The following is a 12,104-nucleotide window of genomic DNA, read 5'->3' on the forward strand; positions in this document are numbered from 1 at the left end:
CCTAGATGTCTGTACAGCGGAGTCCCTGACTATCTACTACTAAGACCTACCTTTTCCTAAAACACCTAAATTAGCACTTTCCAAGTTTGCTTTGTAGAATTCAAGAGTTATATTTATATTAAGTTTGTAATCTGGCGTACCAGTGTAGATTTATTCATTGCTAGAGACTCAAAGCACTTTTGTACGTCGCTCTGGATAAGGGCGTCTGCTAAATGCAGCAAATGTAAATGTAAATGTAAATGTCTCATCACTTTATGCCCAGCATGGAGATTAAAAGTAATCATAGAGCCGTAATAACAGCTATGTTACAAAAGCATGTTGTCCACATTAATCAACCTAATTTTCCACATGAACAATATACTTCTATATGAATGTTTTCGTCTTTGGCTTTTTTTCCCTTTAAAAATGTACTTTTTTTTAAACATTTATCAACTACAACCAACTTGAAAATGTCAATAAATAAGTCATATTGTATCACTGTCAGGAATCCACCTGCCACGCCCCCTTCGGCGGCTGTCATTGCCTCCGCTTTCTCCAAAGCTCCGGGCTTCAATCATGCACACCTGGGGCTCGTTATTCACTCATGTTTATGGACTGCCTCTCACCAGTTCGGGACTGTGTGCGCCGTGCTCCCGGAGCGCACCACCGGATTGTATTTACAGACTGCCTCTTGCCAGTTCGGGACTGTGTGCGCCGCGCTCCCGGAGCGCACCACCGGATTATCCCTATCACTACGGGTATTTTGTGTTGGCTCTGCCGTTTTGTTAATAAATCTCTGTTGGCTGTTACTTCGGCTTCCCCCTCCGTATCTTCGCATGACAAAAAAACATTTAAGAATTACTACTTAATAAAAGTTTCATCACTGCTTCATTATATAAAAAAGAACATTTCATTAAGAGTTTGTAAACTTAAAATTAGGAGAAGCAAATACTTTTTACTTTTAACTTCTGACTTCTCTTTTTCTTTTTTACAAAAGTTTCTTACAAAAAATGTCTCAGACACCTGGAAAAGAGTTTTGATTTAAAGCTGAAGTTCAGGATTCCAGGACGTTTCCTGTGCTGATAACAGATTCAGAAAAAAAGTGAACAATTACAAATAACAATTTGTCTCCTTCCACATTCATTAGGCCGCTCGACTGAATGTTTGCCAACTTTTAACTTCTCATAAATCAGACGTCTAGGACCAGAGTGCTAAGAGCAAAGTTCAAGTCAAGTTTATTCCTACAGTGGGGAAAAAAAGTTAGCCACTAATTGTGCAAGTTCTCCCACTTAAAAAGATGCGAGAGGCCTGTAATTTTTATCATATGTACACTTCAACTATGAGAGACAAAATGAGAAAAGAAATGCAGAAAATCACATTGTCTGATTTTTAAAGAATTTATTTGCAAATGATGGTGGAAAATAAGTATTTGGTCACCTACAAAAAAGCAAGATTTCTGGCTCTCACATACCTGTAACTTCTTCTTTAGAGGCTCCTCTGTCCTCCACTTGTTTGTCTTGTTTTTCCTGGGAGTTCCGTGTTTGTATTTCTCTCTGCGCTTTCAACTCATCCGAGGTAAATTCCCAGGTGGAACTTAACTCTCCCAGCACATCAACTCCGTGTGTTTCTCTGCCCAGGCCCAGCGCACTTACAACGCGGCCCGCCCAGGTATCGTTCACTCCGGCACCGGTGCACCACGGACCTTGGATGCGGCAGCAGCGGAAGCCGCGAGCCAAGCCCCGGTCGAGGACGTCTCCCCTGCCACCACCGGCCTTCGAGATCTCGACCGAGAACCGCTTCGCCCCTCTCCGCGAGACGGAACGCAATACCGTGAGTCTTGGAGATTCCATCGTCCAGCATGTCCGCGCTACCGGAGACAAAGGTAAGGTGCACACTCGCTGTTTTCCTGGTGCTCGTGTTCTTGATGTCGCTGCGCAGGTACCCGCGATCCTGAAGGAGAACTTCGGAGCGGTTGTTCTCCATGCCGGAACGAACGACACCAGGCTGAGGCAAACAGAGATCTTAAAAAGGGACTTCAGGATCCTGGTGGAGACGGTACGCAGCACATCACCCACAACGAGGATCATCGTGTCAGGACCTCTTCCCACTTACCAGCGAGGGGCTGAGAAGTTTAGTAGACTTTTAGCACTAAATGAATGGTTACAGTCATGGTGTCGAGAGCACAAACTTCTCTTTGTTAATGACTGGAACTGTTTCTGGGAGCGTCCTAGGTTCTTCCGCCCGGATGGCCTGCACCCCAGCAGAGTTGGAGCAGCAGTGCTATCAGATAACATCTCTAGGATTCTTCACATCATCTGACTGGTAAGACATCAGGAAACCTTCAACTATGAGAGCACGCATGCAACAGACCAAATAGTTACAAGTTCACACACAGCCCAGTTTATAGAAACCGTATCTATTCCTCGGGTAGTAAAACCAAGAATTACATACACAATATCCAGAAATAATCTTATTACAGTTAAAACTGAAAAATGCCAGATAAGCAAACACCAAAAAGTTCTAAAGTTTGGTCTTTTAAACATTAGATCACTTGCACCCAAAGCACTGATTGTAAATGAGATGATCACAGATAATAATCTCTCAGCACTCTGTCTCACTGAGACCTGGATTAAACCAGGTGATTATATGGGTCTAAACGAGTCGACACCGTCAGGATATGTTTATAAGCATGAGCCCCGTCAGACTGGTCGTGGGGGGGGTGTAGGAACCATTTATAGTGCCTCTCTTAATGTCAGTCAGAGATTAGGATTAGGCTTTTAATCATTTGAAGTGCCCATTCTTAAAGTTGTACTTTCAGACATACATAGAAAACTCGCTCTGGTCACCGTGTACAGACCCCCAGGACCCTACGCTGATTTTCTTCAAGAGTTTGCTTGTTTTCTATCAGACCTCTTGATTAATTTTGATAAAGTGCTGCTTGTAGGATATTTTAATAATCATGTAGATGATGTAAACGATGCTCTAGGATTATCATTTGTGGATTTATTAAACTCTTATGGGGTTAAACAAAACGTCACCAGACCAACCCACCGTTTTAACCACACACTAGACTTAATAATATCCCATGGAGCAGACGTCACTGATATAGATATTTTACCTCAGAGTGATGACATCACAGACCATTATCTTATACTGTACACACTACCGGTAGAGCAGATTAGCCGTGTTTCACCACGCTATCGACTTGGTAGGACTATTGTTCAGACCACTAAGGACAGATTCATAAATAACCTGCCTGATTTATCTCAATTTCTCACTAAACCCATAACTGCTAATAATCTTGATGACATGGCAAACAACATAGACCTTATCCACACTAGCACATTAGACACCGTTGCCCCCATCCGGTTAAAAAAGGTTAGAGAACAAGAACCTGCACCTTGGTATAATAGTCATACGCATGCTCTCAAGAGAACAACACGTAATCTGGAGAGAAAATGGAGGAAAACTAAATTGGAGGTATTTAGAATTGCGTATAAAGACAGTATGCTCAGCTACAGACAGGCGCTTAAAGCTGCTAGAGCTGAACACCTGAGCAAACTCATAAAAAAAATTACAAAAACAATCCAAGGTTCCTTTTCAGTACAGTAGCTAAACTAAATACAAATCAGGGATCTGAAAAATGTGTTCCATCACAGTTTAGTAGTGAGGAATTTATGAATTTCTTCACTGAAAAAATAGATAACATTAGAAAAACAATTGTGGCAGTTCAACCTCTGACAGCATCTCCCGACACAATCGTACTTACAACCCCACAACTACACTGTTTTACATGTATAGGACAGGAAGAGCTGTATGATGTTATTATCAAAGCTAAATCAACAACATGTCAGTTAGATCCAATTCCAACAAATCTACTAAAGGAAGTGTTATATACAGCTGGTGAGCCTCTTCTGAATATTATTAACTCCTCACTATCTTTAGGTCATGTCCCTAAATCCCTCAAGCTAGCAGTTATTAAGCCCCTCATTAAAAAACCTAATCTGGATCCGAACACGCTATTGAATTACAGACCCATTTCAAATCTCCCATTTATGTCTAAGATTTTAGAAAAGATTGTCGCTGCCCAGTTCTGTTCCCACTTGCAAGAGAACAATATCTTTGAAGAGTTTCAGTCAGGTTTTAAGCCCCATCATAGCACAGAAACTGCTCTAGTTAAAATCACTAATGACCTGTTTTTAGCTTCAGACCAAGGCTTCATCTCGCTGTTAGTTTTACTAGATCTTAGTGCTGCATTCGACACTATAGATCATGATCTTCTCCTAGATCGCTTACAGAATTACATCGGCATTCAGGGACAGGCATTAAGCTGGTTTAAATCCTACCTGTCCAATCGTTACCATTTCGTAGATTTAAATGGAGAGCTATCCAGGCTAATGCTAGTGAACTATGGCGTGCCACAAGGTTCAGTTCTAGGACCCCTGCTCTTCACAATATACATGCTTCCCTTAGGAAATATTATTAGAAGCATTGAAATTAGCTTCCATTGTTATGCTGATGATACCCAGCTATATATCTCATCTAAACCAGCTCAATTAGCTCAGATAACTGAGTGTGTTAAGGAAATAAGAGATTGGATGACCCATAACTTTCTACTTTTAAATTCAGATAAGACGGAGATTTTTCTCATCGGCACAAAAACCAGTATACAGAAGCTCCAGCACCTCAACCTGCATTTAGACGAATGTTCTGTAACCACTAGTTCAACAGTAAAAGACCTGGGATTTATTTGACAGCAATTTATCTTTTAAAAATCATATCAACCAAGTTACAACAACAGCCTACTTTCACCTTAGAAATATTTCTAAGCTAAGAAATATGTTGTCTATATCCGATGCAGAGAAGCTCGTCCATGCGTTTATGACCTCCAGAATAGACTACTGTAATGCATTACTAGGTGGATGGCCTAAAAATATCCTGAACATGTCCTGAAACAAGCTTCAGTTAGTTCAGAATGCGGCAGCAAGAGTTCTTACTAGGTCAAGAAAATATGACCATATAACCCCAATCTTATCGTCCCTACATTGGCTTCCTGTTAAGTTTCAAATATACTACAAACTACTGCTTCTTACTTATAAAGCACAAAATGGTTTGGCTCCCATGTATCTCTCCAGTCTTTTAACACGCTACAATCCGTCACGCTCCCTGAGATCTCAGAACTCTGGGCTTGTTGTAGTTCCTAGAAAAGCAAAGTCCACTAAAGGGGGTAGAGCATTTTCACATTTAGCTCCCAAACTTTGGACAGTGTTCGGGGTTCAGACACACTCTCCCAGTTTAAGTGCAGATTAAAAACGTATCTTTTTAGCAAAGCCTACACATAACACGTCTCACATCATAACCTTGTGCTCCAGAACATCTGATTAAATGCACATTATCAACTTGTGCTGTTAATATCATGAACAGCAGCTACGCTAATTGCTCTCCACTGCTTCTCTTTCTCTCCCCATCCTGAGGCTTCCTGAGGTTTGGCCAGCTCCAGTCACGTCCCACCTCGTGAAGATTATGGACTTTAAAAAAGTAGATGCTGAACTCGCAAACATCCTGAACCATCTAGAGTCGTACCAGTGCCAATTGGATCCCACTACATGTGTGGAGTTTTGACATTGGACCTCCTGGAGTGGTTAAAGGCTCTGGCATGGAGAAGCTGTTGCTGGATCTGTGATGATCACAAATGTTGAGCTCAGTAGCTCCTATTTTTATACCAAAGACTGTAGAAAGAACATTTACTTATAATCTTACAGTGCTCATGTTAGTTCTTTCTCTCCAGTGTTCTGTAGTGTTGAAAGATTTATGATCAAACTCTTGATGTCACCCAAATGAGGATAGGTTCCCCTTTTGAGTCTGGTTCCTCTCAAGGTTTCTTCCTCATAACATCTAAGGGAGTTTTTCCTTGCCACAGTCACCACGGCTTGCTCATCAGGGATAAATGCACACCATTCACCTTCACTGTTGATTTCTATAAAGCTGCTTTGAGACAATGTCTGTTGTGAAAAGCGCTATACAAATAAACTTGACTTGTTACCTGTATTAATGGCACCTGTTTGAACTCGTTATCAGTATAAAAGACACTTGTCCACAACCTCAAACAGTCAGACTCCAAACTTCACTATGGCCAAGACCAAAGAACTGTCAAAGGACACCAGAAAAAAAATTGTAGACCTGCACCAGGCTGGGAAGACTGAATCTGCAGTAGGTAAGCAGCTTGGTGTGAAGAAATCAACTGTGGGAGCAATTTTTAGAAAATGCTAGATATACAAGACCACTGATAATCTCCCTCGATCTGGGGCTCCACGCAAGATCTTACCCCATGGGGTCGAAATAATCACAAGAACGGTGGGCAAAAATCCCAGAACCACACGGGGGGACCTGGTGAATGACCTGTAGAGAGCTGGGACCAAAGTAACAAAGGCTACCATCAGTAACACACTACACCACCAGGGACTCAAATCCTGCAGTGGCAGACGTGTCCCCCTGCTTAAGACAGTACATGTCCGAGCCCGTCTGAAGTTTGCTAGAGCGCATTTGGATGATCCAGAAGAAGATTGGAAGAATGTCATATGGTCAGATGAAACCAAAATAGAACTTTTTGGTAATAATTCAACTTTGGAGGAGAAAGAATTCTGCCAAAGAACACCATACCTACTGTGAAGCATGGGGGTGGAAACATCATGCTTTGGGGCTGTTTTTCTGCAAAGGGACCCGGACGACTGATCCGTGTAAAGGAAAGAATGAATGGGGTCATGTATCGTGAGATTTTGAGTGAAAACCTCCTTTCATCAGCAAGAGCATTGAAGATGACACGTGGCTGGGTCTTTCATCATGACAATGATACCAAACACACCGCCCGGGCAGCGAAGGAGTGGCTTCGTAAGACGCAATTCATGGTCCTGGAGTGGCCTAGCCAGTCTACATATCTCAACCCCATAAAAAATCTTTGGGGGGAGTTGAAAATCCGTGTTGCCCAGCGACAGCCCCAAAACATTACTGCTCTAGAGGAGATCTGCATGGAGGAATGGACCAAACTACCAGCAACAGTGTGTACAAACCTTGTGGAGACTTACAGAAAACCTTTAATCACTGTCATTGCCAACAAAAGGTATATAACAAAGTATTGAGATTTACAATCTTTGACTTTTTTGACTTTTTGACTAAATACTTTTTTGCCCCACTGTATAGAGTATAACGAGGCTCACTGAAAGAAATGTGGCCCTACACTGTAAATATCTGGTGACATTTGTGTTTTGTTTGGATGAAATAATGTTTGTTCTGTAACTGTTTGCTTGTTTGTTGAAATTATACTTTACTTACTTCTGCACTTTTGTAGTACAGTGTGTGTGTGTGTGTGTGTGTGTGTGTGTGTGTGTGTGTGTGTGTTTGATGATTTTGTAAAAAATAAACATTTTCTATAAAACATTCCTGCAGCTCTTGTAGTTGTTCTGCTGATACATTACTAATGAGCTGATATGAGAATGTAAATATTCTGGGAACACATGAATGTCAAGATTCAAATATTCTTCAACTGTACTTCAAGTAGAACATTAAAGTGTGTTATAAATCAGATAAGAAATACAATTCAGTTACACTAAATGTACTTGATGTTGTTCCATATAAACATATTTAAGTATATTAAAATATATCATACATTAAATCTTAAACATATATCATTTAACACTTAATATGCTTGAAGTTGTTCCAAAATAACACAATTAATATGCACTTAGAATAGAATAATTAAAATATGATGCAAGATATACTGATCTACTGAACACAATTATAAACGCAATACTTTTGGTTTTGGCCGCATTTTTCAGGAGTTAAACTGAAAGATCTAAGACTTTTTCTGTGTACACAAAAGGTCTATTTCTCTCAAATATTGTTCACAAATCTGTCTAAATCTGTTACTGAGCTCTTCTCCTTTACCCAGATAATCATCCACCTCACAGGTGTGGCAGATCAGGATGCTGATTAGACATTTAAAGACTGTAGAAAGAACATCACTCATAATCACACACTCCAGTGCTCATGTTAGTTCTCACTCTCCAGTGTTCTGTATTGATTAAAGACTAGAATCACACTCTTGATGTCACCCAAATGAGGATGGGTTCCACTTTTTAGTCTGGTTCTTCTCAAGGTTTCTTCATCATTACATCTAAGGGAGTTTTTCCTTGCCACAGTTGCCCCAGTCTTCATCATCAGGGATAAATGGTCTAAATACAGGGATATCAGGGGTAAATATCAGGGATAAATACACATCGTTCCCTTTTATTCATAAATTCTGTAAAGCTGCTTTGAGACAATGTCCGTTGTGAAAATCGCTAGAAATAAACTTGTACTTGAGCAATAATCTGATTTATTATATTTTGTTTTTATAAAATATTATAAAATATTACTTTGTATTTTTTAAACAAGCAGGCATTTTATTTAAAATAGTTTTAAAAATCTAAACTGTTGATGTTCACAAATGCTATTAATAATCAACTGTTCATAAAAAACAACAAGCAATTTTATGTTGCATTTCTTCCCCCAACTGAACCGAAATTGTACCAAACTGTGACATAAAAACTGAGGTACGAACTGAACCGTGAATTTTGTGTACCTTTACACCACTACATCCTGTCTTCTTCAGGACAGAGTCATGTCCATCTTCTGATTGATAAAGACTGCATCAGAGTTTTTTTTTCTTCATTTCATCCATTAATTGCTGTCTGAGCGTTTCAAGACTGGAAGCATCCTGGACTACTGCAGCTCTCTGCTAGCAGGACGACCTCTAAACTCAATTGTGCACTGCCTGAGATCACTCTTGTGTTCATCAAGACTTTTCTCTGTTCTGGCAACGAGGTGGTGGAATGAACTTCCCTTAGATTTCTAACAGCTGAATCACTGGCTGTCTTCAAACAATGGGTGTAGACCAACCACTTCCTGAAACAATTCAACACAAATGCATTTATTTATTTATTTATTTATTAAAAAAGCATGCTACAATTCCTCTCCACTGAGTTCTTGGCTGATGGTATCTTAAGTTTGTAATCACTGTTTATTTATTCATTGATGGAGACTCAAAGCACTTTTGTACGTCGCTCTGGATAAGAGCATCTGCTAAATGTTGTAAAAGTAAAATGTAAACTTGTGTAATTTCTCAAAAGAACAAAAGAGCTGCAGTCTAGCTGGTGACTAAGAGCACTTTTTTTGTTCAGTGCAAATGTCATGGCAACATTGTTGAAGTTCTGGGATTCACATATAACGAAATATGAAATGGCATCGTAAAACATCAACTGGGTTTCGTCTAGTTGTTTTTATTAGTGGTTTTCTTCTAGATACCATCACAAATTCACAATTCTACACTTCCCCTCGACACACACATCATGCTCTGTAATTGTCTGTTATTGACGAATGAAACCATCTCAGCTAGCAAAACGGCTCTGACTAAAGCACAGATGCTGAAGTTTATTTTAGTCCATTTCCACTAAAGTTTATTTTATTGTCGAGCATGCTGTAAGCAAGCTATAGAGTCATGTAAAATAAAGAATGAATAAATACATTAAAACCTTCAGAAAAAAACATTGAAATGTGCTTGGTAGATTCTACCTGGATACATAAGCCATGCTTCCTCGTTATTATGAAGCCCTGTTTTTTATTTCCTCATTAGATGCACTATTTATTTATTGTCTCTTTAATTTTTCAGTATAGCTTTTGTTTTTGTTGTGTTCAAGTTTCTTAGATTAGCATTAGCTTAGCCCTCTTGATTAGCTTTTTGTTCCAAGTCCTTGTGTGTATGTTTGCTGTTGTGGTTCTTAATTTGTCTGTTCATTTATTTACCTCAGATGTTTTATGTCTTTTCTGTATTTAAATGTATTTATTTCCTCAGTATGTAGTAAATATAAATGTCAGGATGTAAAATAAGATGTAAGAAGTGTATTGAACTCTACAGCAGAAGAGAAGGACAGGATGTAGGAGGTGAAGCAGTTAAAGCAGAACACTAGAACATCTCTGTTCACATGCTCAGAGGAGGGAGTGTGTTAGAAATGGCAGCGTATCTGCTTCTGTTTACTCTGCAGCTGCTGTTTGGTGAGTTCACTACAAATAAATAGAAGATTTTGGACTAAATCATTTGTACTTTCCACATTAGCTGTGTTCAGGACGTCTGTATAGAGATTAGTGCACTCAGTTCTACAACAAACATGTTTTAAAGGGAGTTGAGCTGTGAGCTGTGTGTTTCTAGAGTTTACAGAGTGGAGATGAATCTTCTCTCTTCATGTGCTGTTGTTCTTTCAGGTCTCATTAGGCCGAGTCTCCTTCAGAACATTTCAGCTGATCTCATATCTGTTTCTCCAGGAGCAAACATCACTCTGCTCTGTAACATCACTAATTACTCAGAGAAATCCTGGTATCAGATGATCTCAGCAGGGTTGAGGCAGATTATATCAGCCAGACAAAGCAGCCTGGACAAACACTTTTATGTGGATTATAATGTAGATAAGAGTCACTTTTATTTAACAGAAAGCAGCAGTTCAGTCAGTTTAGTGATTATTGGAGTTCGAGAGACGGATCTGGGGTTTTATTACTGTGGAGGACGAAATGATGAGACACACATTCAGTTTGGGAAACTCATCAGACTGAACTTTACAGGTCAGTAACTCAACTTTATTTACACACTTTACTGATGTCTTAGATTTTGTTTATTTACATACATATTTAATGCTATTAAATAATATCTTGTAAATTTTATCTTATAGATGTTATTATTCAGACACTGGACATGAATTTTCCAGCAGTAAAACAGACAACAAACATATACACACATTTATAAAGATTATAAAAATGTACTTTTGAAAATAATCCATTTATAATGTGATGGTTTTAAATATCTGTATTATTATAACATTTCCAACTCAGTCTCACGCCATTTCCTGATGTAGTCACAAACTTAAATCTATTGATTCATGTTCTTTTTCCCTATTTTTATCAGCAAATAAGACAGAAAATAGATGCTCGGTTAGGATTAGGATTAGGATTAGGATTTGGGTTAAACTGTAATAAATGTGTGTGTCTCTAATTAATGCAGTCTTGTTAATTAATCAGCAGAATATATTTATTGTATTTTGACTGGATGGAAACACTGAGGATGATTTATAACAGCGAGTAGAAAATAAAGCAGTAAAAACATGTCGAGTAAATGGAGCTTGAAGAATAAAAAATCTGTAATAAACGAGAATAAAACAATACAGTGTATTGAAATACATCACATAGAAAGTCGTCCTCAATGACATGAAAAAAAAGAGGGAAATTCGTGTCTACAGTATGAACATGAATCAGTAGATTACATTTGGTGTCTTTCTCAGGAAAAGTAGTGAAACTGGTCTGAAATATGATTCTGTAATTCGAGTTTCTGTTGCAGCACAAAACTGCTTATTATTCATGGTTCAATAATCACATGATCTGAATGGAAAGTTCACACTGAGTCTTCCAGAAGCCTGAAGTTTCCCTCAGCGCTATACTGAGATCTCTGTGTGCTTCTGTGTGTGTTTTAGGTGGCAGCAATAATGGATCTTCATCTGAGGCTTCAGATTCACAGCCGCCTGCTAGAAATGTTACCGACTGGATTAGAAATGAGATTGTAATGTGTTTCGAACCGAGAGTGAGAGACTCTGTAGCGCCGCACCGCGGAAATCACCGTGAACCAACGTGTGGAGACTCAGAGACAGTTGTACAGATGATGATAAATTTATTGCAGATATGAAGGGAAACACAAAGAAAATTGCGGAAGTGAAAAAATAAAAAAAAGGAGAATAAAACAGAGCAAACTGAGGTAAAGTAACAAACAACCAAACAGCAAACATTCGGGAACAAAGTAGCAACAGAAAACTAGACAAAATATCACAGAATTAAACAAAAACAGAGACAAAAACACAGGTGATCAGAGAAATAATCTTGAACAAGAGATCAAAAACCAAACAGAGAAAAAAAGCGCTTTAAATAGTCCATGTGGAGGCAGATTCAGCAGCAGACAGCGGTGATGTGGTCGTATCTTCTAGTCCTCATAAAGACACTTCAATTTTACAGTTTTATCTCATTTTTCCTCCTAAATAATCTTAAATTATGATTTT

The 12,104-nt window shown here is 39.0% G+C and overlaps 1 protein-coding gene and 3 long non-coding RNA genes across 4 annotated transcripts in view; all 4 read left to right on the forward strand.

The window, feature by feature from the left end:
• LOC310728988 overlaps positions 1-12,104 on the forward strand; it is a 412,338-nt gene that overhangs the window by 271,958 nt on the left and 128,276 nt on the right. The window lies entirely within an intron of this gene.
• The window catches only part of LOC310728977, a 110,183-nt gene that overhangs the window by 78,521 nt on the left and 19,558 nt on the right, over positions 1-12,104 (forward strand). The window lies entirely within an intron of this gene.
• LOC310729329 (uncharacterized protein) lies at positions 450-7,315 on the forward strand (the record flags this gene model as incomplete). Its single annotated transcript, XM_083547443.1, has 3 exons — positions 450-737; positions 1,513-2,301; positions 5,454-7,315. 2 exons carry the CDS (start codon positions 450-452, stop codon positions 2,296-2,298), a joined length of 1,074 nt encoding a protein of 357 aa, XP_083403569.1. The 3' UTR covers positions 2,299-2,301; positions 5,454-7,315.
• Positions 9,769-11,606, forward strand: LOC310728972. The gene is made up of 3 exons (XR_014534417.1): positions 9,769-10,065; positions 10,273-10,626; positions 11,529-11,606. It is a non-coding gene; the product is annotated as an uncharacterized lncRNA (long non-coding RNA).

This window comes from Silurus aristotelis, assembly GCF_946808225.1.
Source record: "Silurus aristotelis genome assembly, chromosome: 7".
Classification (NCBI taxonomy): Eukaryota; Metazoa; Chordata; class Actinopteri; order Siluriformes; family Siluridae; genus Silurus; species Silurus aristotelis.